The 22,057-nt window shown below is 36.9% G+C and overlaps 1 protein-coding gene across 1 annotated transcript in view; it reads left to right on the top strand.

Annotated features, from left to right (window-relative positions):
• Nucleotides 1-4,544: 4,544 nt before the first annotated feature.
• Nucleotides 4,545-22,057, top strand: part of LOC306845724 (collagen alpha-1(XI) chain-like) — a 77,909-nt gene continuing 60,396 nt past the window's right edge. The window contains exons 1-4 of the mRNA XM_079378683.1: nucleotides 4,545-4,947; nucleotides 10,178-10,342; nucleotides 12,041-12,254; nucleotides 13,044-13,206. Coding sequence (XP_079234809.1) covers nucleotides 4,827-4,947; nucleotides 10,178-10,342; nucleotides 12,041-12,254; nucleotides 13,044-13,206 — 663 coding nt within the window. The 5' untranslated portion in view covers nucleotides 4,545-4,826. The remainder of the gene's footprint in view (nucleotides 4,948-10,177; nucleotides 10,343-12,040; nucleotides 12,255-13,043; nucleotides 13,207-22,057) is intronic.

The raw sequence follows: 22,057 nt of genomic DNA, 5'->3' as shown, positions 1-22,057 counted from the left end.
GATCAGCGAGTTTCTGTAAAGCTGTGCTCACGTGCGCTTGCGGTGGAATGTATACACTCACGAGAATGAACGAGTAGAACTCCCGCAGCGAATAGAATGGCTTGCAGTTAATGAAGAGCGTTTCTAGATCTGAACAGCACATCTTCTTTAACACAGTTACATCTGTACACCACCTCTCATTGATGTAAAAGCACGTCCCGCCGCTGCACGTTTTCCCCATTGATTCTGCGTCCCGATCTGCTCTGATCAGCTGATAATTAGGCAGATGTAGCACGCTGTCCGGTATGTCGCCATTCAGCCAGGTTTCCGTGAAACACAGGGCAGCAGAGTTAGAAAAATCCTTGTTTGTCCGGGAGAGCAGAAGGAGTTTGTCTGTTTTGTTGGGTAGAGAGCGGAGATTCGCCAGATGGATGCTAGGCAACGCCGTTCGATTTTCCCCCACCTGCGCCTCCTGTAGCGTTTGACCAGAGCTGGCTCCACCAACAACAATGTCCAGCAAAATGTCCGAAAAATCTAAATCCGGAAAAAGATTTTGTGGTGTGTTCTGCCGAATGTTCAGCAGGTCATCCCTGGTAAAACTGATCTTATTTGAATAACAAAATACAGGAAAAACAAACAAAAACAGTACAAACACTGGAGAGCAACGCACAATAGCTGCCATCAGCGGCGCCATCTTGTTTCAATGCCTTCTGTTGTGAGTATGAGATTCAGTTTACTTGTGGTGGGTATTTAGATTCATCCTATGACTCAAATCTTTTTAATCAGTTAGCTAAAATGATTCGTTCAGAAATCTTGTTATGATGTCCTGATTCATTCACTTAACTAATTTGTTAAAAACTTAGATAACGTCATGACATCATTTTAATTATGCATGAGGTGGTCAGCACTTCTTAGACATACATAACTCTTCCACCCATGTCTCGTTGTTTTTAATGTGATTGACTTACATGCCGAACTGAATGAACAGCATTCAGTCTAGTCAGTCCACAGATCCTCATTGACAAAGGGTGACCATACATCCTATTTTTCCTGGTTGGGAATTCTGAATTGCTAAAATGTTCAGGTTTTTGCTTTGTATTCCTCTACAGTCCTCATACATTATTTGTGCATATCTGCATTTAGCATTTGGAGATTCATTGGTAACACTTTAGTATAAGCACCAATTCTCACCTAGTTGCTTATTAGGCTATTATTAACATATTGGCTGTTTTTTTAGTACTTATAAAGTGCATATTCTGCAAGACCTTATTCTACATCCCTAATCTGAATCAATACCTAAATTTAACTACTACATTACTAACTATTAATGAGCAGCAAATTAGGCGTTAATTAAAGCAAACGTCATAGTTAATGGTTTGTTAATTTGACCCAAAAGTAAATGTGACTGAATCATTCATGAAAAAATACTATTTTATAGAAATATTTGAAGATATCCATTGAAGGCTTAGTAGAGGCACAAACAGTATACAGTCATTTGAATAGTCAAAACTTTGCCAAAATTATAGTACTGTCCCAGTGAATTACTTTAAAATGGAAAACTATGAGTTCATATATTTCCTTGGACATTGCTGCAATAGCACAACCAAATAAATGTGACCACTTTTAAATAAATAAATAAATAAATAAAAAGATTGTATTAAGCAGCTGGTTATCCTTCAGCACTGAAATTCTTGCTTAGACTGGAACACATTCCAGAGTCTTGTGGTTAGGTCAGTCTTCCATAACCAACCATACACGTTTACTGTAAGTTCAGCCTACCCTCACGGCCACATCTAATGTCAGATAACGGTAAGTCTGAATATATTAACTCTGTTGATCTCTCCCAACCAGCAGGATGTTTTAACTACCATCCAGCATAGGATGAAACTGCGGCCTCATGTCAGGCCAAGACAGAAGTCAAGACAAAACCTCAAAAGCCAAGATGTAAGCGGTGACCTAGAACAAGAAACTTTGAGGCCAAGATCTGACCAAAATCAAAAGGTCTGGAGGAGCAAAGCAGACCGAGATCAGAGTAGGAGCAGGAGTCATGCCTCAAAACTTCTGGTCAATCAACATACAGTGTAGATTCATTTCAGCTGCTTTTGAGCAAACATCTCAAATATCTGGCGTGAGCGAGTACTCCTTTTGAGTTAAATTTGAACTGTAAATTAAACTAGTCAAACAAATTGAAAGCTTCGGGATGTCTAAAAACAACAAAAGTGAAGGTCATTCACTTACAATGGCTCAATTATAGAATAATTATACTATTCATAACTTGGATGTATGTGCACTGATTGCTTAATCATATGGTTTATATAATGTGCAATACAAATATGGATCTTGCTGTAAATTGTACGTTTCAAACAGAATAAAGACAACTATAAAAACATTTAGAGCTGCGTGTCTTTATATTTCATCTTTTTTAACTCTTCTGTCTGCCTCAGTTAAGGAATCAGTGTATGCTTGTTTTTTTGAGTATGCCAAAAATATGTTTTAATTCAGGGAAATGTGAATGAAAAGAAAAAAATAGAAAATGATACACTAAGAATTAGCATAATTAGCATTCACAAATGTTCAATGGACAAAGTTGAAAACCAGACAGAATGTTCTAGCAGTGGTTTCTAAAACCCCTATTGTGTACTTTGTGGAAAACTAAATGAATGCTGACTGCATAAGGTAGTTTTATCTGACAAATGGAAATCTTTCCATGTTCCCACTCTCGTTACTTTATACCAGCAGGAATGTTTTAAAGCTTGATACATGTATTATTTTGTTCTTGGTTTTTAAGTATTAAACTTAAAAAAATTACACTCAAAAATTTAATTTTCCAGATGAGTTTGAAAATAAGCATTACATCACTTGCTCAACAATGAATGCTCTGCAGTGAATGGGTACCATCAGAATAAGAGTCCAAAAAGCTGATTAAAAAAATAAATAAATCACAAGTAATCTCCAAGACTCCAGTCTATTAATGAATGTCTTTTGAAGTGAAAAGTGTGTGTGTGTGTGTGTGTGTGTGTTAACTTTAAACTGTCCCTTCTGGCCAAAGTAGAATCCATAATCTGTAATAATGCTTTCAGTGAAAAAAAAAAAAAAAAACATTCTGTTGTTCTCTCACATCAAAATCCGTAGACATATTTCTTTAGAACTGTATTGTATTCCAAACACATAGCTTTTTGCTTCCCAAGACATTAATTGATGGACTGGATTTGTGTAGATTATTTCTTGATTATTGTGATGGTTTGTTTAAACTCTCATGCTGACGGCACCCATTCACTGTAGAGGATCCATTTGTGAGCAAATGATGCAATGTTATATTTCTCCTTTAATAATCTGGCATTTTGCCCACTAAGCATCTTTCCAGTGAAACAAGTGCTTGAACCCTGAACCTGTCCCATCTGATATTGAATAGGTTCTCATTTTTTACAGCATTTTGAAACATGTGAAACAGATACATGTGAAACAGTTTCTTTGTTTCAGTTCTTTTATTGTTTCCCTCTGCATTCTCTGAAAGAATCAGCATGGCCCAAATTTAATAACGCATAATAATGGTTAATGTGTTCTGAATTTCAGTGACAATTACCGCTGTTATGCTGTCAATTATGCATCTTAACCTTATACTGTGGACTGACTGCTGGATTATACAGATGCCACCTGCCCGATGACTTTTAAAGAGTAATTATTTTCAGACGTCTGTGGTGCAGCAATCCCATAAGCAGACTCTTTCAAGAATGTTTCTGGAAAGAATTCTGACTTGGCCAAGAAGTCTCATCTGTAGTTCTCATTCATGTGAATGGTATCTTTTCTGGCTATCATTGCTTCTTGTGGAATTTTAAATGGGCTACCTCAGGCCAACAATTGGTTTGCCTCTTTAAAATAAAATTTTTCTGAGCTAAATTCTGTCTAGTTTGACTATAGTACTTGTGTGTGCCATCACACCAATTTAAGTTTAGTGTCATTCCAGCCATTTACACTCAAAAATAGTGTTTCCAAAAGGTTTTTTTTTTTTTGAGCGAATGCCATAGACGAACAATTTTAAATTCCCAAAAAGTGTGAAGAACTTTTTAATAATCTAAAGACATTTTTTTTCCACTTTAAAGACTTTTGCACAATGGAAAGATTATATGGAAGTTAAAGTTTTTTTCATGGACCCAGAGATTCCAAAAAAATTCATTTAAGAATGTATAGTGGAGCAACATGCCATTTCATCAGGTCTGCCGTGGAAATACAGACAGCTGGAAATTCAACAAAATATGCTGAAATAAAATTAATAATTATAATAAAATAACGTATTTCCAAGTGGTGGTCTACAAATGTGTAAAGTAACAAAAGAAAGTAAACTAGTCCTTATACGGTCCTATATCACTCATTTAGGATGCAGGATGATAATCCGGGTTATGTGAGTCTCTCCTCCGGTAAACCGGTGTCCCATCATCATCCCGGTGTTGTATGATCCCTCAGAGTAGATACACCTTTGCTCTGAGTTTTCGGGGGAACGGTGTCAAACTTTTGAAGCTCTCATAAAAATAATGGGCGGATCTTTCCAAGACTAGTGATTTCCCCGTGTTCATTTCTTTTTTTTTTCCTCACGGGTCAGGTTTAGTCCACACGTCCAACCCTCCAAAAGACTTGAGCTCTTCAGAGAACAAACCGGTTTTCTTTTTTTCATGAGAGCCCGTTTACCTTCAGTCTGAGAGTCTACTGGGCGGAGGGACTGAGGAGTTTGTTCACGACGAAAACCAATTGATTTTTTTTTCGCTCATGGCAGTGCAGAAATAAATAAAAATTAATCTGGATCGTGGAAAAGGAACGAATTTTAAAATAAGACACATTTGAGGGCGCTGGTCATGGATAAGGATAAGGAAAGATGGTCCACGAGATGGAAAACGAAAAACTGGCTCAGGAACTCCGCTTTAAGTGCAATCTTCAGTCTGACTTTTGTCCTACAGGCAACACATGTGAGAGCAGGTAAGGAAAAGGTTGAGGAGCATTGTCACGAGCCTTACAGTGATGCCAGCCTTCAGTATAGCCTAGTTATATAATACTTAAAATGTGTAGTGAATTGCACTTGCAGAATATTATAAAATTAGCTTGTATATATTGTAAAATTTATTGGCTGTATCTCAAAACCTAGTGAGCTGCCTACCTAGACAGCATTTATGGCCAAGGCTCGTTCCGAACTACAAGGCATTTCTAAACCTCAATATTTAAAATTATATTTAATAATAATGCCCAAAATGCTGCTTGATGAGAAAAATCTTTGACTAAGCGATATCACTGGCGTATGCTCGGCTGTTAATAATGCCATTGTTTCAATTCAGCTATAGATTTATTCACTAATAGCTACAAGATGCTGCAATTGAAATTTAGATTAGAAGAGCTCTACCAAGACAAATTTTTAAGTATTTCAAAGTGTCCTGTTACATGTAGATTCATCAGAGTTGTTTTAAATGTTGTTAAATTAAATGTGTGGAAATATTATATTTGTGTAAATACATTTTAAATACCAGTTATAATATCACTGGTGACCCTGGTCTTTAAAGGTTTACATATACAAAACAATTGGCTATTTCCCAAAATAGACTGGTTCAATAAATAGCAGAAAGGTTAATGTCTGCAATATTTGACATGTTGATGAGGCAGCATTCGTGGTACCTGCACTACCCTGCACACACCAGTGAGGCACTCGAGTGCCCAGAATTAGTTTAGGAAATTTTATTGCTCAGACAGAGAGAGATACCGTTTCTCCACACTATCCCAGTCCACACTAAAGACCCATCAACTGTCAGAAAGCTACTGTAGAAGTGCTTTCTGGTTTGGACACATTGCCTACCTTTAAAAGTGGACACTTGAGTGTTTTAAAGTGGCCCTATCCATCATTTATACATGTAGTCTTCCTGTAAACGCTACTCTAAGTAATAAGCAAAATTAGGGCATCTTCTTTCTAACTCACCTGTATACTGTTTGAGGATCACAAATAGGAAACAAATATTTTTTTTGTATACTGTCTTTCTAGTAAGCTTTCAAAGTGACTGGTCTCTCCTGCATTAAGCTAATACAAAATATAATAATTAATCTGTAAAATGAGAAAGAGTAGCCTATATTCCTTTGTTGCTGTTCTGATGGCCATTTCAGATATATAACATACCTCTTTCAAAATGGCTGCCTGATAATGTCTTCAACACATTGCGCTTCTCTAGGCCAATTGGGAGGTGGGGATATTTTGAAAGTGAGTTTCCACATTTTTGGTTTAATACGAAGCTTGACCACAACTAAATTCCATGCATGAAAGCTACCTTTTGTCTGTTGTTTTTGGATTTAATTGAAATCTATATAAAATATCTTCTACAGCAGTTCACAAAGTTCACATGAGATATTGGCCACACCTGCTCAGATATTCAATGATTCAACCAATGAGGATACAGGGCCGGGGACATTTCTTTTTTGAAGTTGTTTTTACGTCACAGTACGGATAGGGCAAATGTCATGTACTGGGTTTTATTGCTTGTTGGATCAGTTTGAATGTTATGATTTTCTTGCCTGACCAATTGATATTGCTTCTCTTGTGTATTTGACGGCATTGACATTCTTGCCAGATTTCTTCAAGGTTTGCAGTCATATTAGAGGCTGGATTATGCAGATGATTAATTATTTTCTGCTAAATACTTTTGTCATATTTTATTTATTAAATCTACCGTGACATTATTCATGACACTGGCTCTCAAAGAAAGAATATCTGGAAAATGCAAAGAAGAAAAAAATGTATCCAGTGCTTTTAATTGTGGATGTACATTAGGAGCAATGTGCTTATTTGCTGCTTTAATGGATTTTGGATGCTGACATTTTTTTAAGAGCTTCTGTGAGAGGGGGGTCCTGTTCCTGCCAATTCTCCACATCTGGAATATATGAGGCCTTTAGGTATGCAGTAATGCTGAGAGGCATTCTGAAGAGCACAAAGAGACCTTTAGTTTAGAGTTTAGAAAAGAAAAAACAGTAGCACTGCATTTTGGAAGAGACTAGTAAGAGTTACAGATTAGTACCCTCTCCTTTAAGAGTTTGGGTGCCTTTTATTCAGACTGTTTTTGCATCTCATTTAGAATTACAATGCAGAGGACTGCGCTTTGTTTTGTCAGTGGGGGTTACACTGAATGGAAACTCTCAACAGACTGATTTGGCAAAGCTATTAAGACCTCACCGCATCAAGCGCACAAATGTGCACATGAATGTAGACACGCTGGGCTTTATTGTGTGCAGCTGTTTTAACGTTATCAAGAAAATGACGCTGTTCTAAGCAAATACTGCAGATTTTTGGTAATAAACATTTTTAAAAATCCTAAAAATTATTTATATACTATACAAAAAAATGTATACTGTATAATGTTTATTTGTCCCGCTTAAGGAAAAATGGTTTTGGGCAATACAGAAATGTTATTGGGAAATAAATGTTACTCTAAATATTACACTATTGTTCAAAAGTTTGGGGTGAGTAAGATTTTTCCTTTTTTCTTTTTTGTAATCTTGCTCATGATTGCATTTATTTGATCAAAAAGACAGTAAAACAGTATTACTATGAATTTATATATACTGTATATATATATTTAAAATGTAATTTATTCCTGTGATGGCAAAGTAAAATTTTCAGCAGGCATTTCTCCAGACTTCAGTGTCACATGATCCTTCAGAAATCAATCTGTGCAAAAAAAACCTTTTCTTATTATTATCTCTTTTTATTATCATTTATCACTTTTCTTATATTTTAAAAACAGTCAGGATTCTTTAATTAATAGAAATAACAGCATTCACTTGAAATAGAAATCCTTTGCAACACTGTAAAATTCTCACTTTTAATCATTTTAATGTATCCATGCTGAATAAAAGTACATAGATTTAAAAAAAAATATCTAATATAATATCTAATTTTAATATGTATCTTTTTTTTAGTATCTTTCAAAAGTAAAATTTTACTGACCCCAAGCTTTTGAACATAATTTTCTCTGAAACATAGTCCAATTTTCTTAGCCTCAGAGTACAGAATAACAAAAAATTTGTGCTTTCAGTGTATTAGGACTTTGTTGGTGGTACACCGAGCCAAAGTTATCTGCAGGCTGTACCATGCCGACACCATAATGTGTTCAGCATGTGCACTAACCCTAAAAAAGCACCACCCTTCAGCTCCTGACCACATATGTGGAACAGGAACTACCGGATAAGCATTTCCTGCACACTCTTACCATATGGTTACAGAAAAATAATAATAATAATAAAAAGTCAAATTATTATTTTTTTTCTTTTACATGAACTACTGTAGCAAGAGAATAACTCTCAGATTTTTTTTTTTTTTTCTGCTCTTAACCTTAAAATATAATTCAGCGTAACTGTGATGACCAGGCGTCTGAGTGACTTTTCCCCAGTGTCTATTTTTAACAAATGCAGCTCATCGTACTTCATATTTTATAAAGGTTTTGCTGGTTTTATTGTGCCTTATGGGCAGTGTTATAGGGCTGATCTATCAAAAGACTTCAGTATAATCCTTCTAAAGTGCCTTCCCAGCCTTCGTTGAGTGGGACAGGGTGGAAAATGAGCCTTTTTGTGATGTCAAAGCATATGAAAAGAAAACCCTGGTTTGGATCCAACAGAGTCCTGAGAGAGAGAGTAATGAGTCTCCGCAACTAGTCATTCTGTTTATACGGTTTATTGTTTTTAGGCCTTTGAAAGAGATACTTCCTGTCTGCAGCCTGACCAGCAGACAAATATGTCCATTTGACCTCACTCAGAAGTTTTTGTAGTCTCTGGTAGTGGGGGAGTCAGAATAGGAGTATTTATGTGCTAGTCATCCATTCAGCCTCTTAAACCTCCTGAGAATCAGAGACTTCACACAACTCGGCATCCTCAACCACATTCGCAGTGGTGATGACAAACAGATGCGTCTAAAGGACACAAAGTTGCTTACGGATAGTGATGGATGTAAGTAACCCTGCTGATGCTCTTATCTCCCTGACCTTGCGTACATCCTCATTCATCAGTCTCAAGTGAGGCCGGAACTTTTCCTTTTCACGGCATCAAAGACGAAGCCTATGCTACTCAAGCAGAGCAATAAATCAGTGTGACATTACAGTGCTGCTCAGAGTCCACTTTACAGTACCAGCCTCTAAATTGCCATATTAATCTTATCATAAATCTCTCAACCTGTTTAAGCATTAGCATAGATTTGTTAAGGATCATTAGAAATTAGCCATTTGTGGGGTGCAGGCTGAGTGAAACCAGAACCTTTCATATATGACATTGGTAGTAGCAACATGATGAAGTGTAGTACCTGACATATTGGTGGAGCTGAGCGTCTTGTAAAGTCTGGGTCATGCTGAGCTGCCATAACCGTAGAAGGGTAGTGACCAGCACCAGTGACTTTAACTCCTGGAATGTTTGGTTTTGTAGATGGATCTGCATCTAGGGGGGTCAATTATCCCTACTGGATATTTCTTTACATCTTTACTGCTGTGCTGCTCGGGTTCCTTGTAAAAGTACAATTGCTTCATTGGACGGTCACAGCACATATGCAATGGCGGGGAATTAGGTACAATAAAACCGTTTGCGGCATTGCAAAATGACACCGTGTGGCACCAACGAGAGGGATTTCATGGGAATTTGTTTGTTCATGTCCATATTAACAAATGGCCCATAAATGTCCTCACTTGCTGACCGATAATTGACTGTAGATATACTCACTCCACACCATTCAAGGCAGGATAAGGACAAATAAGCCCTGTTGCATAAGACAAAGCGGTCTAATTAAGGTTAACAATACTGACTTCTTGTTTTTAAACTTGGATAGTGTAATAAAATTACATAAAAACCCAACTGTACTTGGAAGCAATTGTGAAGATTAAATGGCTGGACATTTATTTCCTTTTCACAAGTTTTTTCCGACAACTGTAGTTTCATCCCTGTTCTCATCTATATGACAAATGAAAGGTATATTTGGATAGTGCTGCTTAATTTTTCCCTCGTAGACTTTTCCTCATTTCTAATCTAGCTGCTTGCTAACAGAATTATTGCCTTTAGTTAAATTAGATGTTCAAATGGAAATAACTGAACAAAATTGTTTTGATTTGATGTAGCAAAGCTAATAATGTTTGCTTACCAATGAAATTATGAAAATGACAAACGCTTTGATCATAGCAACCAACGTTCTGCCTCACAGCTGAACCCGTGGATGTGCTCAAGGTCTTAGACTTTAAAAGTTCACCAGAAGGAGTGAAGAAAACACAAGGCTTCTGCACCATCCGGAGAGGATCCAAACCAGATGTGGCCTACAGAGTGGACAAACAGGCTCAACTCAGCACCCCAACCAAGCAGCTCTTCCCAGGTACGTGAATTGAGCTAATCTATGCACTCTCATTCCTTCTTACTCTTAAATACAGCAACTGTTCTGATTAGGCAAGGCTGTAAATCACCTCTAAATGTTGTAATTGGTTTTCTCTTGGAAAGTGACATTTTAAGTTGTTTCTTTCTTCTCTTTGAAATGCATCCAACAGGAAGTACATAATGTAGCTTGACCGTCTCAGTTAAATGCATTTGGACTGTTTACAGTGCTAGAAGTCTGATGCCCAGACCTTGATGAAGGAATTAAAGCCATGTTTATTGTTTCAAGAAAGAGTCCATTAAGAAAGAAAGAAAGCACTTTGGCTACTGTTTTGACCTACATAGGCTCATTGGAAAAACATGCCTCTACCCACGTTTTAGAAAAACTGCAAAAATCAATCTATACATACAATTCACTGCAGTTCCAGCTGAAATAAACATAAGTGAAAGTAAAAAACTAATGTTTATTACTTTTTTTAGCAGTTACTTGCACAATACTGTTATGACCCCAGAACACTTTTACCATAGTGCATGATTTGTAAACTGATCCATTTTGACATTTGCATTATATAACCAGCTCCATATGTAGGCTATGGCTTTTCTGACGTAGTAAACTTGCTCAGTAGCTCACCTGGTATAGTCGTGCACTTGTGATGCAGAGGACTTGGGTACAAGTCCTGTGAAACACTCAAAGAGATTTAAACTTTTAGCTCCACTCACTGGATATTTCATTTCTGAACTGCCACAATTTAGTGCCACTTACTGGACATTTCACTTTGGAAGTGTGCAAGAAACAAAGTCACTTTGCAGAAACGTCACCACCTGCACATTTCCCAATGAGCCTGGGTTTTATACTAATTCATCCATAACTAACTAAACAAAGACTTAGAAAGATCCGAACTGCTGTTAACTGTTGCTGCTGTTAGTCCTGTAGCATAAACTAATATGTTGTTTGTAGCATCATAGATGATGAACTATTACATTTAGTTTCAAATAAGGGCTATTTTTCATAGCAATGCTAATTATTCACAAAACCAGTGTGTCAGATGTCTCCTGCAAGTCCATGGTTAGCACAGTTTTGAGTATAGTTTTTGCGAATGGGATGTTGAAATCTCTAATTATTTGCTCCATCTATAACAACAACCTCATGTACATTTACTAGTTTAGTCCCATTAACTTGGACCTTCTGTTCTGTGTGTGTTGGGTATCTTCCAAATTGGCCAGACTGCAAAGGGTAAATGAAACACAAAATAGCAGGAGATTAAATTAACAATTTGTTTTCTGTGATTTTTGGCTAAAATAAAATCGTCTCCAAACCTTATGATTTTAGGACTGAAAGTTTTAGCAAAATAGTATGTTGGCAGAAAATCTCCTTCGAGGTTGGCAAAGTAAACAGCACTTCAGAGATAGACAGTTTGAGCTTTAGTTCCACTACAGTGCTCAATTGTAAATCTGTTATGTCACCTGACACCTTGTAAAGTTAATGTGGCAACAGAAAAGACAAACGTTTCCCCTACAAACGATGTGGGGACTACTGGGTTGTTGTAAAAGGGCTACTTCATATCATAAGGCCGTTTAGATCACAGTATTGTCTGATATTCTGTAGTATTGTAGCTCATCAACATCATGGAAAGGAAGACAAGCAAATTAATCATCAATAACAGCAGATATTTAACCCACAATGCCTTTCCTGTGTCTTCAGGAGGAGTATTCCCTCAGGATTTCTCCATCCTTATGACGATAAAACCAAAGGCGGGAGTACAGTCCTTCCTTTTGTCGGTATACAACGAGCAGGGCATCCAGCAGCTGGGTGTGGAGGTGGGCCGTGCGCCGGTCTTCCTGTATGAGGATCAGCATGGGAAGCCCGCTCCTGAGGATTACCCCCTTTTCCGTGCCATTAACCTTGCAGATGGAAAGCAAGTTGACTCTTTATTTGTATATTTTTTTATCTTTGTGAAGGTTTTTGGTCTAAACAGATTAAACATCTGAAGTAGTACAATATAATACATCAATTTCAGAGGTAATCTTATTTTAATGGACCTTAACATCTTTTTTGTGTTTTGAACAAGCTGTAGTACAGTTTTCATCAACTGGCCGTTGAATGTGTTTGGATTGGTTATGCAATTTGCTTATGAATTTTTCCTAGTGACCAGTTTAGTTTATTATTGTTACTATTTTCCATCTGCTTATTCATTTATTCATCTATATAGATATAATTAAATTAGGAAAACTGTGAATGCACAGCCATATGTAACTAATTTAGCAAAGCAAACATTTACTTTATAAGAAACGAGAATGGCAGTAAGCTTCTGTGCTTTTGATTAGCCACATTGAGGTTTACATGTGATAAACAATGGTGTATTCTCACAATTCATGTAATGAAAAACTATTTTCTTTTTCAATTTGAAAAACTGAAAAAACAGTGTTAAACAAAAACCAGCTTGTGAAATATTTATAATTGAGTCAATATGAGAGGCAGCGCTCATTAAAACGCCTTTTGAAATGCACATGGATTGAGAGAGAATGCTGTTTGTCTGTTCCATTTAAATGATTTAATTCAGGAACATCCTGTACTAATACAAGGCAGTTGTTTTTTTCACTGTATGAGTTTTGGTTATGCAAGGGAAAGTAAACATATATCGTTCTCACAAACTTAATGGTTCTTCTTTGTTATCTTTTCCACACAATTTTCTCCCAAACGATAGGTGGCACCGTGTGGCTATTAGCATCGAAAAGAAGACCGTCACAATGATTGTGGACTGTAAGAAGAAGATCTCTAAACCACTAAGCAGAAGTGACCATGCAATCATTAACACTGATGGCATCACTGTCTTTGGGACCAGAATCCTGGACGAGGAGGTCTTTGAGGCAAGCAAAGCTGTTTTACAAAAACCCTGGTGGATATAGTCAATTCCAGTTATGATTTGTGGAACAATGTTAATAGGCCAATGATACACTCTCAGAAAAAAATGGTACACGAGCTGTCACTATTTACCCTTAAAGGGTGCATATTAATACCAAATGTGTACATATTAGGCAGTCGTGGCCTGATGGATAGAGAGTTGGACTTGTAGCCTGAAGGTCGTGGGTTTGAGTCTCAGGTCCAGCAGGGATTGTAGGTGGGGGAGTGAATAACCAACACTCTCTCCACCCTCAATACCACGACTGAGGTGAGGCCCTTGAGCAAGGCACCGAACCCCCAACTGCTCCCGCCGCAGCATGGCTGCCCACTGCTCCGGGTGTATGTTCACTACTGTGTGTACACTTGGATGGGTTAAATGCAGAGCACAAATTCCAAGTATGGGTCACCATACTTGGCCACACACCACTTCCCTTTCCCCTTTGAAAGTGCCACCCCAGTGACAAGATTTTGTACCTTTTTTTTCTGGGAACTGTTTAGTCACTAGTGCTTACTTAAGTTTAGCCACAAAGAATACTCACACTGTTGTAGTGTGTGTCGAAGCCATATGAATGATGCTATGCATGAAAATTGGCAAATTATTTGATTTACTGCTCAGTCAGATAATGTTTGTCAAGAGTCTTTCATTTCACTTACACATAACAGTCAGTGGGTTTTATTTGCCCATAAATCACCAAAAGATGTGTTTGAACAAAGGAGCATTCCAGTCAATATCTTAACAATTAAACTACTCTATATATTTGGCACATTTTATCATATATGGAATGCTGTTGAGGCCAGTGGGAATTGCTTATAAACATAGTGACCTGCTGTGACTTTTGAGAGAATTGGGCTAGTTGTGGTTGTTTGCTTTTAAATGAACAGTTTTATTCCCCTTTTGAAAGAAAAGGCCAAACTGGGGCTAAATTTTTACTTGCTACAAAAAAGCAATTTAATTCTCCTGAGCTATAAAATGGCAGTAGAATAATCATCTGCATGAAGATACAACTCAGTGAAAGTACAGTACTGTAAGCAAGGTTTACTAAAGCTTGAAGTATTCCATTGACATTTCTCTTTGCTGTACGAAGCAACACAGCAATGCTGTGTAATTCTGCACGCCATATTGCGCGCTCTCATTTCTTCCTCTTCCCTGCTGGCCCCAGTGTTAGAGGGCTGTGATGAGCCTGCAAATTATATAGCCTGAGAGGTAAATCTGCCATAGTTAATGGGCTCATTTTCAGCAATTGCTTAGCATCTCATCTCTGAATTCTTCCACCCACTGTACGGTTGCTCATAATGTTGGAAACTATGTTAAATTTTGCTGTCCAGTGGTAAACACAGATGTTTCAATCAAGAGAGTTGATTATGATGGAAGCAACTGTCAAAAGCTTTGCTAATAGGGTTAAGCACTGTGAAATGAACCTTTTGTGGTTTTTGCTTTGTTTTTATGTTGAACATAAAATGCAAGTTTGGGTGTATTGGTATTTGTATAAAACAAATTATACATGATTTTTATTAGAATTTTTTGCTTAGGCCCATGCAAATAGATTATTTAAATGGTTAAATGATTGCTTGTATATCATAGAAATATAAGTAAGGAAGTTTTATAACCCCCAGGTTTATAACCCCAAACACCTGTAGGTGTTCTGCGAAAATGACTTTCGTGGCTTTTTAGTTTATATTCTAACCTTTCCTCTAGATGGAGAGAGTATTTGCAGATGCTTATGCTGAATAATATTGAAGTTGTGTTTGTTTGTATATGTGTGTGTTTTGGAAGAGAACGTAAGGTTACAACCTATACACCAGGGCAGCCAGACAAGAAATACATTTATATTAAACAGCCCAGGGAAGGAATTCTGATGACAGCTTTGATAATTCCAAGACGAAAACGCTATTCGCAAATTCACCCACTTAGGAGTATATATATATAAACACACACACACACACACACACACACACACACACACAACACACAAGGACGTTTGGAAGGCAATGGAAGCAATATGGAAACACACACAAAGGCAATGGAAGCAATATCTCCTCAAAATATTGGATAACACAAATCTGTAGTATGAAAATAAAAGAATGTAAATATTTTAAAATATAACACTAATATTATAAATTACTCGTTTTCTGAAAGAAATACTGTCCAACAGCAACACTCACAGATAAAGTTACAGTGGGAGCCTGTCTTACCTCCCCTGAGCCCACTGAGTTTTAACAGACCTCCAAAGTGTGCGGTGAGTTAGATACTTAGATATAACCACTTTGTTAAATCAAAATAAGACTTGTAATGGCCTGAACGTGATTTGAGGGAGTTTTTATTGAGTAATCATCTTGGTGAAATTTAAAGTAAATCTCTGTGTCTGTGACCAAAATTTACTGAGCTTGGATGACTGATGCAAAAAAAAATCAAAAATAGTTAACTACTAAAATAAAAAGCTGAATAACATAATTGTTTCAATTGTTACTGCCTTCAGTTATCAGTTTGGAATAAATGTAAAATGCTTAAAAACACAAACTTGACTAACTCCTCATTTCAGAGCACGACTGCACAGCACTGATATATACATACTGTATAATATTGGATTTAAAATGCACTAGGGTTAGTTGTCACACTCTGTATTTGGAAATTATTATAGTTCTTTCAGCAAAGTTGTAATTGTTTAATAAACCGTTCGTCGAAACAATGAAAAGCAAAAATGTAAAAAGTGAAAAGAACAATATGAAACCTTTGTTAATTGCTAATAGTATAGGATCTAATAAACTGAATAAATGCATCAAACAATTCACAACATGGCTTAAGAAATGTGTGACAATTTACCCCGACTTGGCATTTAAGAAAATTACCTTGTTCTGAGAACACAGCTCAACTTTTCAGTTCAAATCTTTAGCATTTATTTGAATTTAAGTCAATGTGGTTTTATTGTGTTGTAATTTTACTTGCTAAACCAACAACTATAGCAAAAATATTATGACATTGTAAGTTAAGTTTAGTGTCCTGAATTCACAAAATAACTCTAATTTAGGTTTTTAAGCAGGTTTTGAGACCCACAAAACTACCACTAGAGAAACACAATTTTGTAAATTTCCACCTTATAGTTTTATTTTGTAAATACACACCTTGTGACAGCTAGAAATATAGTGTAAAGTTATTCAGTCTTCTCAGTTGTTAAGTTTTAACATTTTTCCCTAAACTATACAGATATAATTTTGAAGAGATTTGATATGCACGTTCATGTTCTTTTACAAAAGTTCTTTGCAAGGATTGTTTGTGAAGTGGGAAACATATCTTGTCACTCTTGGCCAAGGAAGTAGCCAGGCTTAGCCAGCCCTGTGAGATATGGCATGGATTTAGGGATCTCTGGCCAGAAGTCCAGCATGTCATAAGGAATCCAAATTAGTGTTCCTTCAAGGACATGTGTTAGGCATTGAGTGGATGGAAAAATCCAGCTGAATAACTCTGAAAAAGAGCAGAGCACTTGACTTTCAGATTATGACTGGGTGTTTCATCTTTGCCATTTTTAGTAAGTGTGATCATCTTGTTGTTGAAATTAAACGTCCTTTTGTCACAGAATAATAAATAGGTGGAGTTCTTTCTCCATTAATTTGTTCATGACATCCTTGAGGGAAACTTTTTAGAGTCTTTTTCTGCAGGTTACATTGCTACACCAGTAGGTGGTGATAAATTATTGTTTTTATAAGTGAGTCAATATCTCCTTTGGCTCTGTTTGGAACTATTTTCATTGAAAGTAATTGGCAATAATGTGTCTAATATACAATAAAAAAAAATAATGAGTAAAGTAAAATGTTTAAAAAGTTACGTAAATATACCTTTTGTTTACTTGAACAGTTTTAAAAATGAGGTCCCTGTCTGTCGCGTGTATAGGTGCTACTGATCTTTGAATTGAAGTTATGTATCGCTTATTATTTTCATTATGGTCACAGCTGAATACTTGTTTGCATTTGTAGAGACACCTATAAATAAACAGTTTGTAGGCTGGTCGTTCAAGAAGGCGCAGATTCTCATTTCAGTTGCAAGTAAATTATTTTTTTTGTGAGATTTGTTTGTTGTTGGAGATGAGCTACTAGGTCTGAACAAGGAGCATACCTCATTTTGGACCATCTGTGTTTCTAGCTTTTGCAGATTGCTTACGCAGGTGTGAACCTGGAACTGCGACCGAGGGGAAAATATGATCAGAGTGTGCTATGACTTGGCCGAGGATTCAGAGCTGTTTAAGAGATGTGTTCAGCTTAGTTTTTTTGTAACGAAAATCTAAATCTAGAAAATCTTGAAATAAGCTTTTTTTACTTCTCTTTAATCACTTTTAGTATTCAATGGAAAAAACAAATAAGCATGCAAGTTAGAAGCAACGTAAAACGTATATAGTCAAAAGAGCTCTTTATAATCAGTTAGCGCTATGCTAAGCTAATAGCTTGAAAATAATGAAATTGTCAGTCCTCTGTCGTGTGTGTCATGTGTTCCTGCCTCTTGTGTCCATATTTGGTTTGTTTCCTGTCCTTGTTATATGTGTTTATTAGTTAATTCTTGACCAGCCGTGTACGTCTAATTATCTATGATTAACCTGTGTATTTATAGTCCTGTCTGTTTAGTTTGATTTTGTCTGGTCTACTCGTTACTCCCCGGTGTTCCTGTCTGTCTCAGCCTTGCCTTGCCCTGCCGTGGTGTGTTCAGTAAAGACTGTTCTTTTGAAGTTACATTCTCGTCTGCGTGTTCCTGTTTCCTCCTCATGTGTGCACCATGATAGAAATTCTTTACTATCATATTTTTTAGCTTTTTGTAAAATAATGTCATATGCAATTAAAAATACATTAACATTTCTATTTTTTTAAGAATACATCTGGTGTAGAATTTGCTTTGACAATTTCACAGTTGCTATTAAATTTCACAAATAATCACAATGAAACTGCAAGTAATACATTGACTTAAGCATGAAATTTTGTAGTAAAATAACTGAAATAGTATTTTTGTCCATTAATCTTTCTGAAATTATTTTTCTATTTTTTTAAAAATCATTGGTTATGGTGTAGTTTGCCTCACTTTTTAACAGAGCATCTGTCTCGAGTTATTCTGTGTTTAATTGTTTGATGTATAACTGGACTCATTCTTCCTAAACTCTCAGAAAAAGGTACAAAAGCTGACACCTTTGTATCTAAAGGGTCCACATTAGTACCTTAAAGGTCCATATTAGTACCTGAAGTGTACATATTAGTACCTGAAAGGTACCACCCCAGTGACAGCTTTTGTACGTTTTTTTTTTTTGTTTTTGTGAGAGTGAAGACACCTGTGGACATACCGGTCACGTAGGCTATGTAGGCTACAGATGTTACTGTATGCTGTTTCACATTTGGCCTTCTCTCTCTCTTTTTTTTTTTTTTCTCTGTATCCTCTTCTCCCCTGACTGGCCCTCGCCTATGTCCTGCATGCTGCTGGGAAACATATTTTACTGTTTAACGGTTCCCAGTAGAGTGATAAGGTAACATTTGAGGCCTGCTTCAAGGCTTTGTAGCGGCTGCTGTTTGGAGGATTGCTCTGGAATGGGGCAAGCACATCGTTTTTTGTTTTTTTTTGCCTTAGCACCTCTAATGTTATTCAAAGTGTGCATGGAATCTGTCTGCCAGTGCAGAAAATGAAGCTTTTTCCCACATCTTGCTACAGAGCCTGTCTGTATTTCATGTAAATGTGAAATAAGATCTGGGGTGCATTAGATACCCCATGTTTTCTGTATTTGACAGTCAGTTGCTGTTTGTGCACTTTTTAAACAATATCATTTTCCATGATATTATTCCAGTCTGTATTTTCTTCTGAATCATTCCAAAACTCTTTGCTGAATATCTAGGTTAAACTGTCAGGAGGGATAACTACTGACTACAGGCCTTGAAATATCGCTGACTGTGACTTTCACTAATCCTACTCCTGGAGGGCTAACATCACGGTTGGAGTTCAGCTTCAGCCAGCTGCAGCACACACGTCTGAAAGTTTATTGTAGTGAATTTGAAGACCTTGGGCGCATCTCAATCATCTCAATAGCTTTTGAGCTTGTGATTCAGTATATCGTGTTTACGAATCTAGGCACTGGTAAGGAATCTGGCTCGCTGGTTTTTGTGATGCATAGTGGAAATTTTCAGGGAGCGAAAATTCCAGTGCACTAGAAGTATTTCGCAGTTGAGACCAACTTCCTGATCAGTGCCATGACTAAACAAGGGAACTACGCACCTCTTGATAAGCTGGTTCAGTTGGGTTTGTTTAATTTGGATTGGAGCTAAACTCTGCAGGACAGTGGGCCTCGAGGAACTGGTTTGGACAACCCAGCATTAGACCCAGCATCTTACATTTTTAAACACAAAAACACATTCTGTTTAAATTGTATATTTTAGGTGTTGTAACTATTCAGCCAGTACATTTAAACCGGAGGTGGCCAAGACCCATTTTAAGTGACCCTAGCATGTAAAAATGTTAAGCTAGAGGTTCTTACTGACTTCATATTACATTCTTCAGAATAAAATGTATTTGCTATTTTACTATTTAGTCAGTTTTATTATTGTTGACTGCTACTACAGAATTTTCTGAACCTCTCGAGCAACCAAGGGTGGTGAATTTTCGAGTTGAATGTAGCTTAATTTGAAAAGTTCATTCAGTCAGTGACACTTCTTGTAGATTCACTTTTCGTAACATCTGGCCAGTCCTGTGGACCACAGCTGTTGGGCTGGAGATTGACCAGAGGTTGATTAAGCTGGTTAGGGCTGCCATGACATGGTTTTCTGTAGAAGGGACATAAATATAATTTGACAAAAAAAAAGTTCTACAGTATTTTTGCATAGTTCACTCAACCTCACCTGTAAAATAAGTATTAAAATAGTGCAGTGCTGGAGGCCCCACACCATTGTCAATTTGCATTTGACCTTAATTTTCACTCTTGTCTGTTGCCTATTGGGACAGAAAGGTTACTTGGTAGGTCATAGAGACTGGCAGGAATACCTGGTGTTCCTCAAGTCATAATTATGGAGTGCTGACAGTTGTAATCATAAGTGATGATTTAACCTTTGGTCTAGTTTAGTTTCAGTGCACACATATTGAACCAAACTTTCTTCTCTGGGCTGGACCTCTGACGTGTAAATTGCACAGTCCTCTAGAGAATAGGGCATTAACACTTCATCAGGTAAGGGAGATGATAAGAATTGGTGGGTGTCATGTGTTGAACTCATTTTACAGCTGCCTACTCCATTAAGTTTTGTCATGCTGTTACTAAAAACACTTCTGGGCTTTGTTCTTTCTCCACATTTTTTGTACAGTAATCCATCCAGTTTTTATATGCATGTTATTGCTCTTATTCTGAACGATACATCCATCCATGATAGAACCAGGTACTCCCTATGAGGTGTGCGATAAGAAACGCTTCATTCAGTGTATAAAGTAATCTTATATAAACACTGCATATTCTTCGCTGTGTCAGTTAAATATATATTTCTTCTTATTAAAGTTACAAAAAATGTTTAAGTCAACAGCAGTGAGAGATTTTCTCTTTTTTGTTGTTTGATTAACATGACAGCAGGAAAATTAGACTGCTGTCATTTTAAGAGCTGCCCGGATCCAATATACTGTTACACATGTTTTCTTTCTCAGCTGTTTGCTTTCACTTAAGCCCTAAATAACAGTGTTTATGAGGATACTTGCAAAGATTGGCATTTTGACACAGATAAGTGTGTGTATTTAACAGTACAAAGTCTATAAAGCAGCAAAAAGTACTCTGTTCAATACTCCTGTACTCTATGAGTACCGTCTTCACGTGCGCCTCTCTGACAGCGCTCAGAAACAATCTCTCAGACAGCACACACATAGTGAATGAGTTCTCTTTCACTGCTGATTGCATTTCAACGGTTAAAATAACTTAATGCTTACAAACGCGTTGCAAGAGAAGTTTTCGTGACCACGTAGCACAACAGCATTACGTGAGCTTGTAACCACAATAGCAACGATATTTCAAAATCAGTTGACAAATTTCTACTAGTTAATCGTGTATACCGCTATATTGCCCACCCCTACTGCCCTACAGAAGAAAAAATCTGTCACTACAAGCTTCAGCTTAGATCTTTAGGATGATTTTTTTTTGTACAAGCATGTTCATTTTTAGTTCAGATATTCCAATAGAGTCTGGTGTACAATAATAGTGGTGGTCATTAGGTGGAAGTGATCTGAACAGTCTTGTATACAATTGCTTCATGGCCTGCGGCACACTTGAGAATATTATTATTATTACCACAGCAGGATAGACGAACACCACATGTTGCTGTTGTAATTAAAGAGTATGCAAAGCAGGTGAAGCTTTTGAGAATGCATTGGTTAAGGGAGAGGTTTTAGATTTTTTATTTTGTCCTGTCCGTGTATAGACAACTATAAATGTATAGCTGGCCATTTGAAAGTATCTGTCTGTCCACAGCATTTGGGTACATGCTACTACTGCTGCAGAAATTCTGAAATCATTGCTGCTTTATAAAAAAAATAGTATTAACTTGGTATTAACAGTAAGTACTGTTTCTTTTGACATCTGTAGCCTGGATTGTATTCAATTCCTGCCAATTTGAATGTTTTTTATATTCTAAGCCTGAACAGACTTAATAGAGCATGGCATGCAACTAGAGATTCTGAGTGGATTGGTGATGCGCATGAAGAAAATCAAAGCACAACAAGTAGCTGGTGGGGATTTTGATACCGATCTGTTGTTGGAAGTTTTTGGCCTCTTTTTCAATATTTAATATCCAGAATTTGAAATTAGCTCACCGTGCTGTACAAGGAGTTTT

Source organism: Barbus barbus (genome assembly GCF_936440315.1).
Source record: "Barbus barbus genome assembly, chromosome: 26".
Classification (NCBI taxonomy): domain Eukaryota; kingdom Metazoa; phylum Chordata; class Actinopteri; order Cypriniformes; family Cyprinidae; genus Barbus; species Barbus barbus.
The sequence above is the reverse complement of the archived record's forward strand: the minus strand, read 5'-3'. Positions and strand labels throughout refer to the sequence as shown.